The following is a 25,157-nucleotide window of genomic DNA, read 5'->3' as shown; positions in this document are numbered from 1 at the left end:
AAAAGAGAAATTGCTGGATGATGTGGTAGCTCTATTTTTGATTTTTTAGGAACCTCCCTACTGTTCTCCATGATGGCTATACCAATTTACATTCCCACCAACAGTGCAAAAGAGTTCTCTTTTCTCCACATCCTTGCCAACACTTGTCATCTTTCGACATTTCTAACGGGTGTGTGGTGGTATCTCCTTGTGATTTTGATGTGCATTTTCCTGATGCGTAGTGATATTGAACACCTTTTCATACCTGTTGCCATTTGTATGTCTTCTTCGGGAAAAATGCCTGTTCTGGTCCTTTGTCCATTTTGCAGTCAGGTTATTTGGAATTTTATTTATTTATTTATTTATTTTTTTTGAGGCGGAGTCGTGCTCTGTCACCAGGCTGGAGTGTGGTGGTGTGATCTCGGCTCACTGCAACCTCCACCTGCCGGGTTCAGGTAATTCTCCTGCCTCAGCCTCCGGAGTAGCTGGGACTACAGGCACGCACCGCCACACCCAGCTAATTTTTATATTTTTTAGTAGAGACAGGGTTTCACCATGTTGGCCAGCATGGTCTCAATGTCTTGACCTCGTGACCCGAGCGCCTCGGCCTCCCAAAGTGCTGGGATTACAGGCATGAGCCACTGTGCCTGGCTGTTATTTGGATTTTTTGGTATTGAGTTGTATGAGTTCCTTATATATTTTGGATTTTAACTCTGTATCAGGTATGTGGTTTATAATCTACTTTATATTTTTAATGTTTAAACCATGTGAAATAATTTTTAAAATAAAATAATAGAAAATCTGGCAAACCCCCCAAAAATAATTTCCAGTGAAACATCACATACTGTAGAGATTCAAGGAGTCAGTGCATATGGGAGTGAGGAAGAGAAGATTCTGGAAAACTGAGCTTGGTGGCTCAACCTGGGGCCTTGCAGATGAGCCTTGGGCAACAGAGTGGCCACAAGCCCCAGGGGGTTACGGAGCGTTTGAAATGGGGCTGGCTCAAATGCAGCCACATTTAATATAGGGTAGAGTAGACACTGGATTCCAGAGTCAGCATGAGAAACAAAATGTAAAATACCTTATTAACAACGTTTAACATTGGTTACATGCTGAAATACTAATAATGTTTTAGATATATTGGCTTAAATAAAATGTAGTATTAAAATAGATTTCACCTCTATTTTTTCTTTTTTAATGTGTCTAATATAAACTTTTAAATTACAAATGTGATTCCTATTATATGTCTATGTACAGCACTGTTCTAGAAGGATAACACCAAACTGATAGCAATAGTTACCTAGGGATAGATTTAGAGGGAATGTGGTCAAAAAAGAATTTTCCTTTTTGTAATATGCAATTTTTTTTTTTTTACAAAAGTCAGGGGAGCCCAGTTAAGAGGCCCAGCTCTGTAGCAGAGTGCCTGACCTTGAACAAGTCACTTCATCTCTCAGCACCTCAGTTTTCTTGCCTGTAAATTGGGATAATAAAAGTACCCACCACAGAGGGTTATACACAGATCGAATGTGTTAACATCTAAAGCACAGAGATGCCTGACACAGACCTAATAAGCAGCTATATTATTAAATAACAAATCTTACTGAATGTTAGCAGATTATTAGCCCAAGGAGAACATGTTCATGAATTGCTTCTATAATTAAGAAATAATAATAAATTGTGAAATACAGAGCACAAAGTTAGAAGACAGAGGGCACTGAAATCCCAGCTCTTTCCTTCCTAGCAAGATGACCTTGGCCAAGTCACTTTGCATCTCTGAGCCTCAATTTCCCCCATGTGTAAAATGGGGGCCAGCTAGCTCACAGAATGGTTAGGGGGATTCAGAAAGATCACACACAGAACACACTTGGTATCGGTAGAGGTTTGTAAAATGCTACTGGCTACATTATCTCCATTATTATGAGGTATTTCTTATTGGTGCAATGACTTGATGCCATGAATCAGGGCTGCCAGGCCCGCAGTGATTGGCAGCCCACCAATTTAAACCAGATTGGTGTATCTGGCTTAAATCCCAGAGTCCCCATGCCATGTAGCCTCGGCTGAGCCCCTGCCTGTCTCTGGACCTCAGTCTCCTCATCCAAAAAATGAGGATCCAGACTGGAGTACTTCTCAAGTTTTTTCTGGGAAACCCCTCTAGGCCCTCTAGATTTGGGGGCATAGTACAGAGAGGTCCCCAGGAGAGACATGTCTTTAAAGTCTTGGGTTTTACCTTTGAAATGCATCAGAGAGTTTTGCATCAGACTCTGATTCTTTGATATAAGAATGCCTTTTTCCCCAAAACAATGTTCAAATAAATAGCCCCCAAAATAATCCAGTAAAATAAATGTTCCAGACAGAAGCACTATGCTTAGCTTGGGGGCCTGTTTAACTGTCCCCTGCTCCCAACTCCCTACTGTGTGAGAAACACCAGACTCAATGGTGTAAGTGTCCTCAAAGGATTAACTTTCTTTTAAAATATATTTATACTTTAAAAGTGAAGGGAGAATAATGTATGCCTACAGAAAAAAATAAGAAAAATAAAGAGTCTAAGAGTTCAAATCCACATATTGTAAAAAATTATTTTCTCTCCACCCCTTCTCAGCCTTCCCAAAGGCAAAAATCTATACATACTCACACATTTTAAAAAATGGCCAGATGTGGTGGCTTACACCTGTAATCCTAGCACTTTGGGAGACTGAAGCAGGCAGACCACTTGAGGTCAGGAGTTCGAGACCAGCCTGGCCAACATAGCAAAAACCCATCTCTACTAAAAGTACAAAAACATTATCCAGGTGTGGTGGTGCATGCCTGTAATCCCAGCTACTCGGCAGACTGAGGCAGGAGAATTGCGTGAATCTGTATATATAGTGACAGAGTATACCCTCTGCCTGCACCTTGCTCTTTTTTTGTGACAGTAGATTTCATTCACTACCAGTATGTCCCACTCTGTTTTAGATGCATAGATGGCCTTTAGATGAATGCATAATTTATTTAGTCAGCCCTTACTGAAGGACTTTAAATTGTTTCTAGCATTTGCAATTATAAACAATGTGACAATGAATATGTTTGTGTACCTGTAGAAATGTGCAAGCATTTCTGTAGGATAAATTCCTAGAAGTGGAAGTACAGGATCAAAGGAATGTGCATTTTATTTTATGTTGCAGCAGGTTCTGCCAAAAGAGGCTGCAATGCTCCAAGCACCCCACAGCAAGGTTTGGGGGCTGCTTTGCCCATATGCCTCTGGTGCCAACTAAGATGAGAAATCACCATCCCACATTGCCACCTGCTGCTCACATTGAGAAATGCATCCTTCCTATAGCCAGCCCAGGGCTGCTCCCAGAGTAATGGGGGTAGTTCCTCTGTGTCTAACCAGACTCCTCTGGAGCATCTGTATGGAGGAAATGGTAATGGAGAAACCCAATTTTTCCTGGGGAAGCAATCAGTGCTAGGATGTGGCAGGTGCTTTATGCACAGGATTTTGCAGCCAGACAGACCAAGTTTCCATCTACCAGTTGCATGTCTATGACAAGTGATCTCACCTCTCTGAGCCTCAGTTTCCTTATCTGCAATATGGGTATGTTAATAACAACCTTCCAGCATGGATGGCAAGATTTGGTAAGATCAAATGAGTCCCTCTAAAAAGATAATTAAGGACACAAACAGCTGACTCATAAAGAAGAAATGCGAACGGCTACTGAAACACAAAAAAATACAAAAATCAGCCAGGCCCAGTGGCACGTGCCTGTAGTCCCAGCTACTTGGGAGGCTGAGTTGGGAGGATCGCTTGAGCCTGGGAGGTCAAGGTTGCAGTGAGCCGAGATCTCGCCACTGCACTCCAGTCTGGGCAACAGAGCGAGACCCTGTTTCAAAACAATAACAACAACAACAAAAAAACCACACACACACAGAGATGTTTCATCACAGTAGTAAGGGATATGCCATATAGAGTCAGATGTCCTTTTTTCCATCAGATTGGCAATTATTTAAAGGCTGACAATTGCATATTGGCAAGGTTGTGGTAACATGCAAATTAAAACAATAAGTTACCCACCTCTGCCCATCAGATTAGCAAACAAATGGAAAGACTGATGACATCTGGTGGAGCAGATTTCTTCCCTTTAGGTAGGCGGATGAACTGCTCTGTGGTTTTGGAAATGACGTGGCAGAAGCAGATAAAAATTCAATGTATAGGGCCTTTGACCTGGCAAAACCAATTCTAAGAAGTGGGCAGAGAGAAATGAAATCACCAGATGGTAGAATAGATACAAGTACAATGAAATGGTATAAAAGCAAAAAGAAAGAAAGACAGAATATTGACATCTATCAGAGGGAAATGGCTAACTGCTGAAACAGCCAAGTGAGGGCTAAAAAAAGTCTTGGTTTTTTGTGTTTGTTTTTGTTTTGAGACAGAGTCTCACTCTGTCGCCCAGGCTGGAGTGCAGTGGCGCTATCTTGGCTCGCTGTAACCTCCATCTCCCAGGCTCAAGTGATCTTCCCACCTCAGCCTCCCAAGTAGCTGGGATTACAGGCGTGTGCCACCATGCCTGGCTAATTTTTTTGTATCTTTGGTAGAGATGGGGTTTCGCCATGTTGGCCAGGCTGGTCGTAAACTCCTGACCTCAAGTGATCCACCTGTCTCGGCCTCCCAAAGTGCTGGGATTATAGGCATGAGCCACTGTGCTCGGCCAGATGTCTTGTATTTTTAATGTCAATTTCATATCCTTCTACTTTGCTGGATTCATTTATTGCTGGAGTTTATTATTGATTTTCTGGGGTTCTCCAGGTACAATATCAGATCATCTGCAAATAAGAATAGTTTTACTTCTTCTTTACCCATTCTGATGACTATAATTGGTTTCTCTTGTTTAATTGCATCAGCTAGTATCTCTAAAAGATGTTTATATCAACAGAGAAGAATGTACAGCTATACTGTTAGGTTAAAAACAGGTAGCAAATAATGGATACAATTTTTCTTTGTAAACACAGAGACACTGTAGATGTGTAGATGTGTATGTGTAGATGTGTAGATGTGCATTTATCTCTAGTTGTGAGAACACACAAAATACCGTGAAGGGATAATATCATCATGCTAACATTGGTTTCACAGGAAGCTGGGCTTGGAAGAAGGGGTATTATATTTTATACAACCTATAACTCTGAATTGTTAATCACAAGATTATGTTTCTCTCATAATGTAAACAAAATCAGTAATGCGTTAAAGTTTGGCTTTTAAAAATATATAAGCAAAAGGAAATGGGCGATGAAGTGTTTGAGCATTGACTATGACAAGGCTTAACCTCGTATCTGGCACATAGTAAGTCCTCAGCAAACAGTGCTTTTTCTTTTTCTTTTCTTTTTCTGTCACCCAGGCTGGAGTGCAGTGGCATAATCTTGGCTCAGTGCAACCTCCGCCCGCAGGGTTCTAGCAATTCTCCTACCTCAGCTTCCTGGGTAGCTGAGATTATAGGTGCCCGCCACCACGCCCGGCTAATTTTTTTGTATATTTAGTAGAGACGGTTTCGTCATGTTGGCCAGGCTGGTCTTGAACTCCTGACCTCAGGTGATCTACCTGCCACGGCCTCCCAAAGTGCTGAGATTACAGGCATGAGCCACCGCGCCCGGCCACAATGCTTTTTCTTGTTACCTCAGCCAATTCTAACAGCCGCCCTCTAGGAAGATCCTGCTGTTCCTCCTGTTTTACCGATGAGCTCACTGAGGCACAGAGAGAACACACAGATGCAGGGATGGGGAGCCGGTAAAGCTCTTCAAGCCCTCAGAGCCCAGACTCTGTCTTAGCCACTCCCCTCCACGGTCCCTCCAGAGAAAGGAACTGAGGCAAGTAGAAGTAACTTGCTCTGAGTCACCAGCAAAGAAGCAGCAGCGCAGGAATTCGAATCCAGGCCTCTGCTGCAAGTCTCTGAGCCCAGCACGCACAGCACTTCCCAACCTTCTCAGGACACTTGTCAGACATGCAGTTTTCCAGGCTGTCCCCTGGAGATCTGGATTCCTACGACCTGGATGGGGCTGAGGGGCCTATGTTAGGAACAAGGGCCTGATAGGATTCTGCTCATCAGGGAAGTTGGGGGCACGTGGCCCAGGGAACGGTGCCGCCCAGTGGTTGCTACGGCCCCTGCACACAGAATCAGCCAGGACACTACCAACACTGAGTCCGCTCTGCAGCCACAGAAACAGATGAGGTAGATTTCTATACATCGATGTGGAAATACGGTACACAGGGAGTTGAGTGAAAGCTGTAAGTGGTAGAACAATTCTTCTAGTGTGATATATCTAAGTTATAAAAGTACAGGCCGGGCCATGTGTGGTGGCTCATGCCTGTAACCCCAACACTGTGGGAGGCTGAGGCGGGCAGATCTGTTGAGCTCGGGAGTTTAAGACCAGCCTGGCCAACATGGCAAAAGGCTGTCTCTACTAAAAATACAAAAATTAGCCGGGTGTGGTGGTGCCTGCCTGTAATCCCAGCTACTCAGGAGGCTGAGGCAGGAGAATTGCTTGAACCTGGGAGGCAGAGGTTGCAGTGATCTGAGACTGTGCCACTGCACTCCAGCCTGGACAACAGGGCGAGACTCCGTCTCAAAAAAACAAAAACAAAAATAAAAACAAAAACAAAAACAAAAACAAAAGACAGGCCAACAGCTAAGTGAAATGCATGTGTGCACTGAAAGACACGTACAAGAATGTTCACAACAACCTCTTCCTAACAGCTCCAAACTGGGGACTATTCAAATGTCTATCAACCAGGAATGGATAAACAAATTGTGGTATATTTATTTAATGAAATACTATACAGCAATAAAAAGAACAAGTTGTTGGCCAGGCACAGTGGCTCACGTCTGTAATCCCAACACTTTGGGAGGCCAAGGTGGGAGCCCAGGAGTTGGAGACCAGCCTGGGAAACATAGTGAGACCCCATCTCTACAAAAATATTTAAGAATTAGCCAGGCATAGTGGCACATGCCTGTAGTCCCAGCTACTCAAGAAGCTGAGGTGGAAGGATCGCTTGATCCCAGGAGATTGAGGCTGCAGTGAGCCAAGATTGCACTACTGCACTCCAGCCTGGGTGACAGAGTGAGACTCTGGTTCAGGAAGAAAAAAAAAAAGGCATGGTGACTCACTCCCATAATCTCAGCACTTTGGGGGGCCAAGGCAGGAGGATTGCTTGAGCCCAGGAGTTCAAGACCAGTATAGGTAACATAGCAATACCCCATCTCAAAAAAATTGTTAAGACAAAAAAATAAATAAATAAATAAATAAAAACTGGATTGTTGATCCATATAACAACCTGAATGAAATAAACCAGACATAAAAGGGCATATACTGTGTGATTCCATTTCTAGGAAGTTGAAGAACAGGCAAAACCAATTGGAGGTAAAAGAAACCAGTATAGTGGCTACCTCGGGGGGTAAATACTGGCTGGGAAAGAGCATAAAAAGTTTAGATCTACCTCTCAGTGCATTTATTTATTTATTTATTTATTTATTTATTTATTTATTTAAGACAGAGTCTGGCTCTGTCACCTAGGTTGGAGTACAGTGGCATGATTGCAGCTCACTGCAACCTCCAACTCCTAGGTTCAAGCTATTCTCCTGCCTCAGCCTCCTGAGTAGCTGGGATTGCAGGTGTCTGCCACCATGCCTGGCTAATTTTTGTATTTTTAGTAGAGATGGGGTTTCACCATGTTGACCAGGCTGAACTCAAACTCCTGGCCCCAAGTGATCTGCCCACCTCGGCCTCCCAAAGTGCTGGGATTATAGGCGTGAGCCACCACACCTGACCTCTCAGTGCAGTTAGATGTGTGTGCTTTCCTGTATATAAATTATACCTCAGTAAAAAACAAGAAGTTAAAAGCCTCAAAAATAAAAAACAATAAAAATAACACATAACTGTGTGTGTGTTTAGAGAAAGTGCTCCCAGGATGTACTCCAAGCTAGTGATGGTGGTTGCAGAGGGAAGTGGTGCGCTGAGGCTGGTGAGAAAGTGGAGTGCTCTTTCATTCTTCCCTCTAAATTATTCTATATGGCTTGGAGTTTTTGTAATCAGCACAAATTACTTGTAAAAACGTTTAAAGCAACTCAAACCTTAAAACAAAAAAAGGAACACACACATACACAGAGATTCTCAGGCCCTACTCCAAATGTGCTGAATCAGAATTTCCACCAGAAACCCAAGCTCTCCTCCAAGCCCTGGCTCCCCACCATTGCGCTCTTGCATACTCCCAGTGACGGTTCTTACTGCCTCCCAGGGCATTGGATGTCCTTACGTCTGCGTTGTCTCTGGTCCTCCACCTTGAGTTGGGCTCCCCCTCTGGGTCTTTCCATCCTCCCCATCACCCACTGGGGCCGCCATGGTGCTCACCTACTGACAGGGAGCCGCGGGCCAGTTTGGGGAGCAGGCGGTCGAGCTGGCAGAAGGTGTGGAAGACATCAGCTGAATGGACGCGGTCCTGGGCCTGGCTTTGATGGGTGCGTGGCAGCGCCTCGATTCCGTAAAGAGTCAGGTAGCCGGCTCTGAGGGCAGCAGACAGAGGGTCAGGGGTCCTCCTGGGACACTCACACACGGCCACAGCTACTCACAGAAGCTTCGTTCATACACCCAATGAGCACCTACTAATCCTACTGTGCGCCAGAGAGCATTCTGGGCACTGAACAGTCGGCAGTGCCGGTGTATTTCTTTAATGAAATATAAAACATATATAATATAATATATATAATATATATAATATAATATATATAATATATAATATAATATATAATATATATAATATAGAATATAATATATAATATATATAATATAATATATAAAAAAAACAAAAATCCCTGTCCTGAAGGAGCTGACCTCTCAGCACACAGAGACAGACAACAGACGAGAGGATGAGTAAAATGAGTCATGCGCCAGCTGGTGCCCCGCGGCACTGTCAGACACAAAGCTGGGTAGCAGGATGCGAGGGCGGGGGCTGTGGTATCAGGTGCCAGGTGTGGGAGGGGCTGGCATTAAGCTGACATCTGAAGACTGAGAAGGAGCCAGCTGTGGGCAGAGCAGAGGGAGGGGTCGGAAGCAAAGCAAGCACCAGGTGCGATGTCCTGGGGCAGGAGGGAGCCTGGTGCTGGGGAGCAGCAAGGAGGCTGATGAGGCTGCAGCAGAGAGCTCAAGAGGATGGGGCTGAAGTGGGGACACAGAGAAGGGAAGGAGATGCCTGCTCCCAGGGAGGGATTCAGGGAAGACTTCCTAGAGGAGGGAGGATATGAGCTGAGATCTGCAGGATGATCGGGGGAAGCAGAAGAGGAACATGTTCAGGCAACAGGCACAGCCTGTGCAAAGGCCCAGAGCTGATGGTGCAACTGTGCCTGGTGGGAGAGGTGCCAGGTGTGGCTGGTTCAGGCACTGGAGCTGGGGTGTGAGGCAGAGGGTGGCAGGGCCTGGGGCTGTCAGAGCTGGTCACGCCGGGCAGGGCATTTGCAACAGTGAGAAGGTTCTGCTTGACCTGAGGGGCTCTGGGAGGCCTGAGAAGGAGGTCAGGACCTGGTCAGGTGTGAAAAAGAGTAAGACATGGGAGCTAGCATGTACTCTCACTGAGGCACACTTATGCGCATACACACACAGGACCGCGCTCAGAGGACACGCCTTCACCTCCAGCCCCCTTTGGCTGCCCCAGGAGTCCAGCCCCAGCCCAGCCTGCTGACCTCAGTCCTGGGAGGGAAACTGCAGGTTTTCATTTTGTCCTCAAGGTGAGTAGGGCTGCGGCCTCAGCAGAGAGTTGCAACAGAGAGACGCAACCAAAGCCCCAGGGCCTTACCCTCTCACCCTCCCCTTGAGCTCCTGGGTCCCTGTGCAGACAAAGACCAGGGACCAGGATCTCTCAGGAGAGGGGTTTCCCCAGATGAAGAGAGAATAGAAGCAGGAACGAGGGTGGGTGGGGGCTGAGAGAGGCCTTCGTGGTCCGGGCTCTGTCCTTCACCTGCACAGTGGTGGCAGAAGTTGTAAAGGTGCAGCCCACACACCAGATTCAGTCCGCAAATGTGTTTTATCAAGGGAGCTCCTAAAAACCAACTAAACCTTCCTTCAGACATTTGGGGAAACTCACATAAAATCCGGATTTCCCACTCATCTCATCTTGAAAAAGGAACCTGGCTGACCTGCGGTTCCCCCTGGAAACCTGGCAGGAGCAGAGTTGCAGCTGCCCCTTTTAGACAGACATGTGCTCGCCAGGCTACCGCGGTACTCCCAAGGCCCTGTGGTCTTGGTGACACTGCAGTTGACACTGGTCGTCATTTACCATCACACTTGCGCTGTTGTTTTTTCCTAACTCAGAGAACCATTTCCCTGTACATATATTTCTACCAAAACAGGGAACGAAAAATAAACCAAAAAAGTAAACTGGCCAGGAGGGGTGGCTCACGACGGTAATCCTAGCACTTTGGGAGGCCGAGGCTGCTATACCACCTGAGGTCAAGAGTTCGAGACCAGCCTGGCCAACATGGTGAAACCCCCTCTCTACTAAAAATACAAAAAATTAGCTGGGCGTGGTGGCGGGCGCCTGGAGTCCCAGCTACTCAGGAGGCTGAGGCGGGAGAATAGCTTGAATCTGGGAGGTGGAGGTTGCAGTGAGCAGAGATCGCGCCATTATTGCATTCCAGCCTGGGCAAAAGAGCGAAATTCCATCTTAAAAAATGAAATGAAATGAAATGAAATGAAATGAAATGAAATGAAATGAAAAAGTAAACCCAGAGGACCACAAGGTTTTGCTCTGTGGAAGTGAAGCCGGCAGTTTTATACCAAAACAGCACGGCTGAAGACAGGATAATCCCATATGTAAATACACCCAAGACCCACAGGCGGCGCTAGAGTCATAAAGAAAAATAAAGCTGAACCGAGTGGGGTCACGGGAGAGAGCCACCACGAAAATGGGACTCAAGAAAGACCTCTCTTAGCAGGTGGCGCTCGCGATGAGGCTTGAACGAAGTGGGGTGGGAGCCACGCAGATATGTGGGGAACAGCATTCCCAGGCAAGGGAACAGAAACAGCAAAGCCCACAAAGGGAGAGCGTGCCTGACCTGCTCAAGGGGCAGCAGAGAGGTAGGTGGGAGGAGGGGAGGCCAGGACTACAAGGTGAGGACAGAGGAGAACTTTGAGTGTGACTCAGTGAGGCCAGGGCCAACAGGCCAGGCTGGTGGGTATAAGAGGTGGCACCTCACAGTTCGGGCTGCCTGAACCTGCACCGCCTTCACCTCTGTGTCCCTGCCATCCAACTCACCCATTCCCTTTCTATTTCAGGGGCTGCCGATAGCAGTGGAAAGGCCTACAGCTGCCAAACCAGAAGGCAGGAGCTCCAGCCTTGGCCTCAGGCCCTGAAGACACAGTTACGGATTTACAGGTATGGATTTACATCTGATTCCCCCGAGCTGATTCCCCCGCGCCTGCCTCCATGGAGCCTAGCCAGACCCAGCTGCCCCCCAGCCTGCCTCTCTGACTTCTTCGTCTGCACAGGTACCGGGAGCCAGGAGGCCTGGGAGGATCCCTACTGTGAACTTGCTGGGTAGTTTCAGCTGCCCTGTCTGGACCTCAGCCCCCATCATACAATGACAGGGTGGACCAGACCAGCATCACCCACACCAATTACAGCCCTTGACACTATTTATACCACCCCAGGGCGAAACAAAAAGAATGGGAACGGCTAGTGTGCAGAGGGCTGTGGCTGAGGGTGCAGACTCCGGGGCCAGCCCTGTCCTGACCCCAACACAGGCCTCTGGGCAAATGACTCAGGCTCTCCAGGTCTGTTTTCTCATCTGTCAAATGGAGTATGTAAAGTCCTAGCCTCCTAGAGCAACTGTGAGCATTAAATGAGCTGAGACACACTGAGTCTACACATACGCACACACACATCATAAATGTACCCACATGCCCGTATGTGTCAACGAATGGCTGCCCTTTATCCTAGAACTATGTTGCTCTAATTTCTTGGAGGGGTTGAAATGTCCTTTTTTAAGTTTAATTTAAATTAAATTAAATTCTGGTTGGTTAAGGGCACCACTAAAAATCAGGGAGCTGTCCTTAACACCACTCTATGCCTCATGCCCACGCCCATGCTTCCCCATCTTTACTGCTGCCCCAGTCAAATCTTCCAGCAGAGCCAGTGAACCTTACCTCCAAAAGCTACCCAAATTCTCACCACCTCCCTGGGCCACCACCATTCTCTCACCTCGGTGACACCTGGCAGCCTTCTGCTGGGTCCTCCTGCCTCCCTCTCCACCCCTCCCTACCCCTACAGTCCATCCTCTATCCAGCAGCCAGAGGGTCCTTTCAAACTAAGTCCGATCATGTCCTGCCCCTGTGCAAACCCCTCATGTCACCTGATCTTACTCAGCCTAATTTCCAAAGCCTTCCCTGGCTTCCCGACTGCCTGAGGCCTGCTTCTGCCCATTTCTCTGACCTCCTCTCCGCCTTCCCTCCTTGGCTGTTTATGCTGTAGCCACACTGGACCTCTCGCTGAGCTTCCTCCCACCTCTGGGCCTTGGCACCTGCTGCTTCCCCTGCCTAGAGTCTTGGCGTGGTGGGCACTTTGCAGTTAGGTCTTGGCTCAGAAGCCAGACCCCCAGAGCATGACCCTGCCTTGTCAGTCGGCCTAAGAAAGCCCCCCAGATGCTGTCACCCCACCTATGGATCTCTGTCATTGTGTTTATCACTCTCTGACCTAACTCAATTCGGCCTCCCCCACTGGAGTGTCAGCCGAGTGAATTTGGGGACTTCATCTGTCCTGTTCCCTGCTGTATCCCCAGAGCCTGGAATAGTGCCTGGCACTGCTGAAGGAAGGAATGTTCAGTCATGTAGTCTTTAACATACATTTACAAGACCGGATAAAAGGTTAAGGTCCCAAGTTGATCTCCCAAACATTTTGTTTTCTGTTCTGTGAAATCCCGAAGTCTGGAAGCCACGGGACAAGATGGCCTCTGAAGTCTTGCTCTGCGACTTCCTCTCTGATGACCTGTAAGGTCCCATTTCCAGCCAGGGTCTCCTTTTACAGTTCATGAGCTAGGTCGGATGAACACCCAGGTCCCTGGTGCCTGGCGTCTTTCCTACAGTCCTTGCTTTGGGCGTCTCAAATTTCTTCCCCCACCAACATGGTCCTCTCGGTTCCCTTGACCACTGCTCATGGCTGACACAGGTCAAAGCGCCAGGCCCTAGCAGGAGGGTGGGGGCTGCACAGCCTCACCTGAGCAGGGAGCTGTAGGAGAAGTCAAGGAGACCCATCTCATGCCAGCCACTGCCCGCTTCTGTAGCGTCGCCCAACAGCACCGTGTGCAGGTTCGTATACATAGCTTCTGTGAGCGCCTGGAGTTCTCTGTGGAGGAGAGTCCTGAGGCAGGAAACAAAAGCATGAAAATTCGGCTTCCAAAGAGAAATACACACCTACAGGTACCTCCCTCCCCAAACCTCAGGGTCCCAGAGCTCAAGTTCCCCATTGGCAAAGAGGTCCTGCGGAAGAGTAGCTTAAATAAGAGGGTATTATTATGAATGTCATCGTCAACAATAGTCACCATCTGTTGTACTAAGCATAATGATCTCATTTCATCTTCTGACAAACCTAGGAATAAGAGTTACTATTATGACTCCATTTTACAGATGGAGAAACTCAGAAACAGAGAGGAAAGTGACTTGCCCAAGGTCACACAGCCAGTAGGTGATATAAGCGGGACTGAAATCCCTGGTATGCCCAACTCCAGAGTCTGAATTCTTAACCAGGAGAGTCTGTCCCTCCCCAAGGCACACAGCTTGGATAAGGGACCCATAGTGTTCTGGAAGAGAAGGAATTGAAAAACAACTCATCTCTCCCTGAAATCTAAAGACAGAAAGATCTGTTGGAATAGTTGTGGTGTTCCCTGACTCAGGCCTGTCAATAAGATGTGACCCTGGCCAGGCATGGTGGCTCCCACCTGTAATCCCAGCACTCTGGGAGGCCGAGGTGGGAGGATCGCTTGAGTCCGGGAGTTCAAGACCAACCTGGGCAACATAGTGAGACCCCATCTCAACAAAAAAAATATTAGCCAGGGGTGGTGACTTGCACCTGTAATCCCAGCTACTTGAGAGGCAGGGATGGGAGGATCGCCTGAGTCTAAGAGCTCAAGACCAGCCCGGGTAACATAGTGAGACCCTGCCTCTGCAAAAATAGAATAAATACATAAATAATAATTAGCCAGATGTGGTAGCAGACGCCTGTAGTCCCAGCTACTCAGGAGGCTGAAGGGGGGAGGACTGCTTGAGTCCAGGTGTTCAAAGCTGCAGTGAGCTATGATCACACCATTACGCTCCAGTCTGGGCAACATAGGGAGACTCTGTCTCTTAAAAACAGAAAAAGAAGTCTGGGTGCGGTGGCTCACACCTGTAATCCCAGCACTTTGGGAGGCTGAGGCAGGCAGATCGCCTGAGGTCGGGAGTTGGAGACCAGCCTGGCCAGCAAAGTGAAACCCCGTCTCTATTAAAAATATAAAAATGAGCCAGGCATAGTGGCAAGCGCCTGTAATCCCAGCTACTCGGGAAGATGAGGCAGGATAATTGCTTGAACCCGGGAGGCAGAGGTTGCAGTGAGCCAAGATCACACCATTGTACTCCAGCCTGGGCAACAAGAGGGAAACTCCATCTCAAAAATAAAAAAAAAAATGAAAAAAAAAAAAGAAAGAAAAAGAAAAGACATGACCCCACATAAACATGACACAAGGAAAAAGGGATGTGGGCTGGGGACCTGGTCTCATTGTGTGGACCTGCACAGAGTGAGGAGACGTCTGGGACAGTGCATGGCAGAAGCTGGAAGCTCCCCTGTACTGAGCCTCCATGACACGAAGTCTACACTGAGTCACGACTGAGGATATGATTAGAGGCCAAGAAAGGGGGATCCTGCATCTAAGTCTAAGGCCCCTCTGCTCCTTGTGTAGGATCTAGACCAAAAAGGATATCCCTACAGCAAGTGAACCAGGGTGTCCATGGAAAGTAGGATGGACACCTTTAGACTGAGTAAGCCAGGAGTGCCTGGGTAATCCATCAGGGCAGGGTCTGCACAGGACGTCCATGAACTCCTGGGTATGAAAAGGTTTGGGATGTTCAAGTTGGAACATAGTGGGGAAAACGACAGATAGGGCTCATGACTCATGTATGACAATGCATGTGAAGGGTCCTGCACGGTGCCTGGCACATCGTAAGTGCTCAATACATGGGATCTGGCCTTCAATGGACCCTGACCCAGTTGTTCTCCCCACCTCACTCCAAGCGCTGGTCCTCAGCAGAGACAGGCCCTCAACATATGTGGCTGCTGTGCCCAGAAGACATCACGCCAGCTTGTAAGAAATCCAGAAAATTCCTAAGGCAAACACTGGAGGAAACTGGGATCCTCCCTGGGTAGCAGGGGCAGATTCAGTGAGCTGTGGATTCCTATTGCTAGTGGGATCCCCAGGGTTCCCCTGGAATGTCAGGACCCAGGACACCCAGGCTCCAAGCAGCTGCCTCCAGGCCAAGGTTCAGAGCAGGCATCACATCTCATCAACATCCACCTCATCATGCTGGCCTTGCTTCAGCCTTAACTATCCTGCAAAACAGGTTCCTAGTTGCCCTTCCTAACCTCCACAGGGTATTCTTCCTGGAGACAGATCACTGAAGACTATCATTGGACAGCGTGAACTCTGCAGGGGCGGACACAGGGTCTTATCTGCCTTAGTATCGTAGATGAAGGAGAATGGGCTGTGAAGTCAGCAGACCTGGGTTCAAATCCCAGTCCTGCCACTTACTAGCAGTAGACCTTGAGCAAGTCACTTCACTCCTCTGAGCCTCTGTATCCTCATCAGTAAAATAAGGATAAAAATGCCCACCTCTTGAGGCTAATGCATAGATATGAAAGTGAGCTTATCAGACACCTGGCCTATAATAGCTGCCTTCAAATGGTGGTTGGCATCATTCCGCACACCCTGCATCCAGGGCAATGACCAGGGTACAACGGGTCCTCAGATGTCTGCTGAATGAATGCAGAGCAAACATGTGCATCCGTTCTCTTATTGATATGATTACTCCATACATGGCCGGGCACGGTGACTCACACCTGTAATCCCAGCACTTTGGGAGGCTGAGGCGGGCGGACCACCTGCGGTCAGGAGTTCGAGACCAGCCTGGACAACATGATGAAACCCTGTCTCTACTAAAAATACAAAAATTAGCTGGGCGTGGTGGCGTGTGCCTATAATCCCAGCTTCCTAGGAGGCTGAAGGAGGAGAATCGCTTGAACCTGGGAGGCGGAAGTTGCAGTAAGCTGAGATCACACCACTGCACTCTAGCCTGGGTAACAGAGAGAGACTCTGTCTCAAAATAAATAAATAAATAAAATAAAATGATTCCTCCATATGTTTCAGGAGCTGTACCACTTCCAGCTATGTGGCCTAAGACAAGTCACTTATCTGAGCTCCAGTGGCTGCATCTATGAAATGGGGCTGTAAGTTACTTAGTCTCCAGCATTGTTGTGAAGACTAATGAGATAATGCACGCTGGCTGGCACAGAGTATGGACTCAGAAATATTCATCATCCCACCTCTCTCCTTCGTTTTACAGAGGAGGAAACAGAGGGTCAGAGAGGGAAACAGGTTTGTCCAAAGTCACAAAGCTAGGGAGTGATGGAGCTGGGATTTGAATTTAGGTGTGGCTGACCCAACTCCTCTTACTAAACTCAGGGCTGCTTCCAAAAAAAAAGAAAAAAAAACAAAGATGAGAAACAAAGAGTTCTTCTTCCACGCAATTCTTTTGGGTTGTTTTTTGTTTTGTTTCTGTTTGTGTTCTCAAGATGAAATGTCTTTACTGGACACTTGCTTTGGAACCGAGCATGACTTGGGCCACAAGGGTAGAAGTGAGTCGCCCACCCTGGCCCGCCCACAGGTGCCATCTCCAGCCACTCACGGTTTCATCCTGGCCTTTTCATCACTGGGACTGTAATGTGGAAGCTGCACATCAAAAATCCTCTCCATGAGGAAGACGGCATAGGCATGGAAGTCGAGCCTGGTGCGAGACTCCCACACCACCGCGTCGTAGGAGTGTGGGTCCAGGAGGACGGTGACATACCTGCCCCCAACCAGTATCTGTGGGAAGTTGCCAGGGATAGAGTGAAGAGTGTCACTGTGAACAGCAGCCGCTCTCAGTGGTCAGGGCCTTACTATGTGCCAGGCACTGCCCCACTGGACAGTAACAGACTATGTTCTCTTATCTATGCCTCGCTGCCACCTACCACCCTGTGAGGTAGGGACCAGCACTCACCCATTTATAGCTGAAAAAGTGACGCTTAGAAAGCAGATGAAATGTACCCAAGATCTCATAGCTGAGAAATGGCAGGGCTAGGACTGGAATTTGGGAATATTGGGGCTTTTTAAAAATCAAAGACTATGTTCTTTATCACCTCACTCTTAAGCACCTGCCATGACTATCTTTGTTATTGCCATATCTCCAGCAGCCAGGGAGAGAAGGCGGCAGATGGATCTTGTGCACATCATGGATGGATGGATGGATGGATGGATGGATGGATGGATGGATGGATGGAAGAATGGATGGATGGATGGATGGAAGAATGAATGGATACATGGATGGATGGATGGATGGATGGATGGATGGATGGATGGATGCTGTTGGGTAAATTCCAGTGGGTAGATTGTAGAAGAGTAAATGGGCAGATGGATGGATGGGTGAATGGATAAATGAGTAGAAGGAAGGAAGGAAGGAAGGAAGGAAGGAAGAAAAGAAGGAAGGAAGGAAGCTGCTGGGTAAATACTTGTGGATAGAATGTTAGGTGGATAAATGGAAGGATAGATAAATGAATCTATGTTGGATGGAAAGATGGATGAAAGGGCAGCTAGAGGTTTGTTGGAAACCAAATGTACGAATAAATGTTAGGTACATGGATGAGAGAATGCTAGATAGATACTGGGTAAAGTGAAGGATGAATGTTGATTGGATGGAAGTTGGAAGGATACATGGAAGGTGGATGGGTGGGTGGTGGTCATTTGAATAGATGTTGTAAGGATGGATGGATGAGATATAAATAGATGTATATCCAGTGGAGAGACATTGAATACTGAATATAGCTGAGTGTTGGGTGGATAGTGGCAGATGAATAGAAAGATGTGTAGATAAATAGAAAAATGAAAATTGGTGGGAACTGACTAGTTATCCCTCAGTATCCATGGAGGATTGGTTCCAGGACCTCCTGCAGATACCAAAATCTGTGGATGCTCACGTCCTTGATGTAAAATGGCATAATATTTGAAAACAAGTTACATGCATCCTCCCATATACTTTAAGTCATCTCTAGATTATTTATAATACCTAACACAATGTAAATGCTTTATAAATAGTTGTTACACTACACTTTTAGGGAAGAATTATAAGAAAAAAAGTCTATACATGTTTGGTACCAACACATTTTTCCCCAAATATTTTCAATTCATGGCTGGCTGAATCCAGAGATATGGAACCCACCCATGGATACAGAGGGCCAACTGTATACAGATGAAAGTTGGATGAATGTTGGATCCATGAGTGGAAGAACGCTGGGTAGACAGATGAAGGTATAGAAGATGGAAAAATGAATTGACAGATGTCGGGTGAATCTAGGGAAAGACTGATGGGTGAGTGGATAGACGGAGGTTGACGAATGAATGCTGGGTGGATATAAGGATGGAAGGATGCTTGGTAGACACCAGGTGGACAGGCAGAAGAATGGAATGGGAAGATGGATGTTGAACAGATGGAAATGGAATGGATGGATGGAGGTCAGCTGCATGGATATACAAGTACTGGAGAGATATTGAGTGACTACATAACTCCATGCTGGGAAGAGCGAGAGGGAGACTGAAGGGATGATGTTAGGTCAGTGTTGGGTGTGCAGCTGGACAGGCAGCTGGATAGAGAGTTGGCTCGACCACTCGGATGGATGTTGGATGGGGGGGTTGGCATAGGGACAGATGTTGAAGGAATCAGCAGAAACCAGATACGAGGCTCAGCTGCTCATCCCCATCCCTCCCCAGGCACAAGAGGCACTTACGGTAAATATGTCACCGTGCTTCTCCTTCATCCTCGTCAGGAAGCTGGCGGCATCTTTTCCAAAGTCCAAGGCATAGCCCAACCAGGGGATGCTCCCCAGGTCCAGCGGAGGCTCACCGGGTCGCCTACAGAAGCCATGGCACTTGTCACCATTTGATGAGGCAAGGAAGGGCATGGTGTAGGTTGTAGGGTGTGATTTTGAATGGAGCAGTCAGGGACGTAATTTGAATGGAGCAGTAGGGGACATAATTTGGCTCAGGTTTTTACAGGATCTTTTTGGCTGTGGTGCAGAGAATGGACTGTGGTGGGTGGGAGAAGAGGCTGGGGGTCAGCTCATGTCTGGTACGTGGTGTGGGTTCCATTAGAGGTGGTCGTCTCTCTGTGGGTGAGGGGCCTCCCAGCACCCAACAGTGTAAGGACACGGAGCTGTCTGTGTGAGCCAACCTGGACCAGGGTTTGGGTCACCCCACACTCCCTGTCTTGCCCACAGAGAAAGGATGAGACTGGAGGGCACCACTGGGTGGCAGAAGGCAGTGAAGGCACTGGCTTCATCACTACCCCAACCACCCCTCTTAGTTCAGAAGCTGAGGTTCTTCAGGTGGCAAAAGCCCAGGCTGTAGCCTGTGGAGATGTCCCCAGAGCACATGAGCAGGTCAGCACAGGGGGTGGGTTGGGTGCATATGTGATCATCAAGGTCAGGGTCATCTGTGAAAGCAGAGGAACTCCTCTGAGAACATAAGAACAATATTTCCAGCTCACTGAGGTAGGTGGAACTCTACGATGACCCACAGTGACCCACACCCTTGTATAATCCCCTCCACTGATTAGAGGATAGATGGTACCGTTCACTTTAAGAAAAAATTATTCTCCTTAGTGGGCCTGACCTAACAGGTGGCAGGGGACCGGGCTTAAAAGAGACAAGGCTCTTCTTGGCAAAAGAGATTGAAAGCATGAGAGGGACTGGACATACGGGAGAATCTCTCTACTGGTTTTGAAGATGGAAGAGGCAACGTGGCAAGGAATCCAGGTAGCATCTAGAGCTATGAGGGGACCTTGGCTGACAGCAGGCAAGGAGACGGGGACCTCAGGACCTCAGTCCTACAACTACAGGCAAATGCATTCAGCCAGATTCCTCCCGAAGACTTCCCAGTAGGAAGACAGCCCAACAAATACCTTGATTTCAGCCTTGTAAGTTGAAGTGCTGTGGGGCTATCTCAGCTCACTGCACCTCCGCCTTCTGGGTTCAAGTGATTCTTCTGCCTCAGCCTCCCATGTACTGGGATTATAGGCATGCGCCACCATGCCCTGCTAATTTTTTTTTGTATATTTAGTAGAGACGGGGTTTTGCCATGTTGGCCAGGCTGATCTTGAACTCCTGAGCTCAAGTCATCCACCCACCTCAGCCTCCCAAAATGCTGGGATTACATAACTAAAGAGCCCCGTCACCCCGCGCTGGCCTTCTGATCCACCGAACTGAGAACTAATAAGTGGGGATTGTTTGAGGCCGCTTCTTGTATGGCACCTTGTTATGCAGCAATGAACAATGAACGCATGCAAACTTCCAGCGTGCTTGTACCGCGCACTGCCCCCAGCCAAGCCTCGTCTCATCCTCACCCACCACCCTCTGTGGGAGGGGCTGTCAGCTCAGGAGAGCTGCAGTCAGAGTCATCAGATGAGCCTCACGGTGTTCCAGGGCTGCTGCTCATGGTGAGTCTTTTAGAGGTCCCTAGACCCAGGTTATGATCCCTGTCAGAGCCACTGGGATGCAGAGAGCTCTCAGATATGCCTCTGCTAAATGAATGAATGAATGAATGAATGAATGAATGAATGAATGAATGAATCATCACATCTCTTCTTCTCACTATGGATTCATTCACTCATTCACCAAACATTAACTATGAAGCAGGAACTGTCCTGGGTATCAAAGATATAGCAGGGAACAGGGCAGACAAGATCCCTGACCTCATGGGGCTTAGCTACTAATAAGGGAAGCAGACAAAACATTTAAAAAGCAAAATCACATAAGAGAGTGAGAATTGTGGAAGAAAATAAAAGAGATACAGTCCAACAGTGAAAAGAGGAGTAACCTAGTTTTAAAATGCACAAGGAGGCCGGTCGCACTGGCTCACACCTGTAATCCCAGCACTTTGGGAGGTCGAGACGGGAGGATCACGAGGTCAGAAGATCAAGACCAACCTGGCTAACACGGTGAAACCCCGTCTGTACTAAAAATACAAAAAAATTAGCCGGGTGCAGTGGCGGGCACCTGTAGTCCCAGCTACACGGGAGGCTGAGGCAGGAGAATGGCGTGAACCCGGGGAGGCGGAGCTTGCAGTGAGCCAAGATTGCGCCACTACACTCCAGCCTGGGCGACAGAGCAAGACTCCATCTTAAAAAAAAAAAAAAATGCACAAGGAATTTGAACAGGCAGTTGTCCATACAAATGGTCAATAAGGCCAGACATGGTGGCTCATGCCTGTAGTCCCAACATTTTGGGAGGATTGCCAAGGCAGGAGGATTGCTTGACACCAGGAATTCAAGACCAACATAGTGAGATCCTGTCTCTACACAAAAAAAAAAAAAAAAAAAAAAAAATTTAATTAGCTGGGTGTGGTGGCACACACTTGTAGTCCTAGCTACATGGAAGGCTGAGGTGGGAGGATTGCTTGAGCCCAGGACTTGGAGACTTCAGTGAGCTGTAATCACACCACTGCACTCTAGCCTGAGCAACAGAGCAAGACCCTGTCTCTTAAAAAAAAAAAAAAAAAAAAAAAAAAAAAAAAAAAGCTGGGGGCAGAGGGGCTAGGCCAGGCATGGTGGCTCATGCCTGTAATCCCAGCACTTTGGGAGACTGAGGAGAGCGGATCACCTGAGGTCAGGAGTTCGAGACCAGCCTGGCCAGCATGGTGAAACCCCATCTGTACCAAAAATACAAAAATTAGCCGGGTGTGGTGGCGGGCACCTGTAATCTTAGCTACTCAGGAGGCTGAGGCAAGAGAATCGCTTGAACCCGAGAGGTGGAAGGCCACTGCCCTCCAGCCTAGACAACAGAGCAAGACTTCGTCTTAAAAAAAGAAGGGTAGGGGGTGTCAATAAGCACATGCAAAGATGCTCAATACTATTAGTCATGGGGGAAATGCAAATCAAAACACAATGAGGTATATGAAAGGAAAATAAAATCTCAGAACCCCAGTTCACTATGCCAAAAGGAACAAATTAAGCTAAAAGCTGAGTCGTGCAAGAAACTGCCTTTCCTTTTGTTCCTAAGCAGAGAGCTACAGATAAAAGGTTCAATATCTCCACAGGCAGCTACTCACCTTATCTTACATAAAGTGCCCATTTACTGAGCACGAGATGAATGCATCATTGACTATTGCCTCACCTGCTCCCTTTCTCTTGTAACATGTGGATGACCACACCCTCCCTCTTTCCCCTCCAGCCCACTTTTCCCCCTTTAAATACTGAAACCCTCAAAGTCATCTTTGAAGAAAGGCATAGACCACAGACTGTTTCTGCGATTCTGTGGTTTTTCTTCTCCCTGGCATTGTCCTTAACCTTGGTAAAATAAACATCTAAATTGATTGAGACCCAGCTTAGATAATTTTTAGTTCACAAATTGGCAACCATGAAGGGACTCCACGGAGGTGGCCCTGGCCTTTGACAAATCTCCTGTTGGTATTTAGTAACGGCTTGGTATCTGTCTTCATTGGTCAAACCAGTAGGACAATTTGTCGAGGGCTGGGAGCTCCCCCCTGCAGAGAATCCCGGATCTCTGAAAATTTGAGATCTAAGAGAGCTAAAATTTGAGAGCTAAGTTTTATTTTGTTGTACAACTTCTTTTCTGGACTTTTACTTGCTTCCAACAAGGAAGGCAACTTTTCCTGCTTCCATGACAATGGAGAGAGCAGGTAACTCCTTTCCGGAGTTTCAACTCACTTCCAACAGGGAAGGCAAGTTTGAAGTTTTTTTCCTGCTTCGTAGATGCTAAAGTGCAGGCCAGGCACAGTGGCTAAAGCCTGTAATCCCAGCACTTTGGAAGGCCAAGGCAGGTGAATCACTTGAGGCCAGGAGTTCAAGACCAGCCCGGCCATGATGGCGAAACCTTGTTTCTACTAAAAATACAAAAATTAGCCAGGCGTGGTGGTGCATACCCGTAGTCCTAGCCACTCGGGAGGCTGAGGCAGGAGAATCGCTTGAACACAGGAGGAGGAGGTTGCAGTGAGCCAAGATCGCTTGATTGCACTCCTGCCTGGGAGACAGAGCAAGACTCCGTCTCAAAAAAATAAAATAAAATAAAAAATAAAATTTAACCTGAAAGACTGGTTCAGGCCATGGTGGGAAGTGGGGGTTTGACATGACTCATTATACCCTGCAGCATTCCTATCAACGCAGACCTTAAGTCTGATAAGAAACCTTTACATCTATTCGCTCTGAAGCCTGCTACCTGGAGGCTTCGTCTGCATGAGAAATCTTTGGCCTTCACAACCTCTTACGATAACCCAGACATTTCTTTCTATTGATAATCACTCTTGCAACCAATTGCCAATCAGAAAGTTTTAAAATCCACCTATAACCCGGAAGCACCCCCCACATCAAGTTGTCCTGTCTTTCTGGACTGGACCAACGTATATCGTCAATGTATTTGATTGATGTCTCATGTCTCCCTAAAATGTATAAACCAAGCTGTGCCTCGACCACCTTGGGCATGTGTTCTCAGGATCTCCTGAGGCTGTGTCACTCATATTTGGCTCAGAATAAACCTCCTCAAATATTTTATAGAGTTAGACTCTTGTTGTCGACAGTGTTTATGTATGGATGTGTGTGTTTATGTGTGTGTATGCATGTGTATGTGTGTGTATGCATGTGTGTATGTATCTGTGTGTATATGTGTATGTGTATGTGTGTGTATTCATGTGTATGCATGTGTATGCATATATGTATCTGTGTGTATGTGTGTGTTTATGTGTGTGTATGCATGTGTATGTGTGTATGCATGTGTGTATGTATCTGTGTGTGTGTATGTGTGTGTGTGTGTTTATGTATGTGTGTATGCGTGTGTGTGCATGTGTGGTGTGTGTGTGTGTATGTGTGTATGTATGCCTTTATGCTTTCTTTTTTCTCTCCTAGGTTCTTGTTTTTTGAGAAAAAAAAATTTTTTCTTCCTAGTCGACTGATTCTGTTTTCTCCATTTACTTCTGCCTGTCTCTCCTTCCTCTCGCCGCCCTCTGCTGCATGAGGGACCTAAAATAATTTCTAACAGCCTGGGATTCCTTAAAGAAAACAGAGAAGGCGCCAGACTCCTTCTGGGGAGAAACTTCTGTTTTTCCTTATGGAATCCTAAGAATGTAAAAAGACAAGTTCCTCTCAGATCTTAAAATGATTGTTTTTGTATTGCGTTATCTGATTTCTTTTCTTTTTCTTTTCTTTTTTTTTTTACTAAAATAGTTATTACTACAGGGTCTACTCTTGTGTATTTAAGAGAGGGAGTGGTGTCTTTGTAACAAAGTGCACTGTGAAAGCATTACATGGCCTAGTCTCATGATCTCTCTCTCCCTTTGGAGACCCAGGATTCAGTGTGGGCTCTGCCCAGAGCTCAGAGGTCCAGTTAAAAGACAGAGACTAAATTTAAAACTACCTTTCTAAATGAAATTGGTCTCCTCATAAAATCCTACGGTAGATTCCTATAATTTTATGTGTGGCTTGTGGCTTGGCATCCATTTTTAATCTCCCTCTAACACACCCAGTCTCTCTCTCCCTCTCTCTGGTTCTCTCTCTCTCTTTACAGATATACATTTCCCTCTCTGATTTTCACCCGAGTTGTTCCTTTAGTATGTAAGTTTGGTTGACAATTGCCTAGGGCAATGAAACAGGTTATCACGAAATTGGAAGTCTAAGGTAGTTGTCCTCTTTAGACCCAGGAGTCAAACCCCTATAACTTAATAGTACCAGGACTTAAAAACGATACAGAAAGTTACATGGATGTAATAACTTTTATTTAAAATTGTTTTATATCTGCTTTCCTAGGCAAATAAAAACATAAACAACTTAGACATATTAAGAAAAGCCAGGAGCTTTATAATAGGAGAAAAAAGGGGGTCTTATGAATT

The 25,157-nt window shown here is 46.9% G+C and overlaps 1 protein-coding gene across 1 annotated transcript in view; it reads right to left on the bottom strand.

Moving 5' to 3' along the window:
- Positions 1-25,157, bottom strand: part of PTGIS (prostaglandin I2 synthase) — a 67,855-nt gene that overhangs the window by 26,790 nt on the left and 15,908 nt on the right. Inside the window, exons 2-5 of the mRNA XM_008014482.3 lie at positions 19,052-19,175; positions 16,918-17,096; positions 13,202-13,345; positions 8,350-8,501 (exon numbers count right to left, since the gene is read on the bottom strand). Coding sequence (XP_008012673.2) covers positions 8,350-8,501; positions 13,202-13,345; positions 16,918-17,096; positions 19,052-19,175 — 599 coding nt within the window. The remainder of the gene's footprint in view (positions 1-8,349; positions 8,502-13,201; positions 13,346-16,917; positions 17,097-19,051; positions 19,176-25,157) is intronic.

Source organism: Chlorocebus sabaeus, chromosome 2 (genome assembly GCF_047675955.1).
Source record: "Chlorocebus sabaeus isolate Y175 chromosome 2, mChlSab1.0.hap1, whole genome shotgun sequence".
Lineage (NCBI taxonomy): Eukaryota > Metazoa > Chordata > Mammalia > Primates > Cercopithecidae > Chlorocebus > Chlorocebus sabaeus.
Note: the sequence above shows the minus strand (reverse complement) of the source record. Positions and strands in the feature narration are given on the sequence as shown.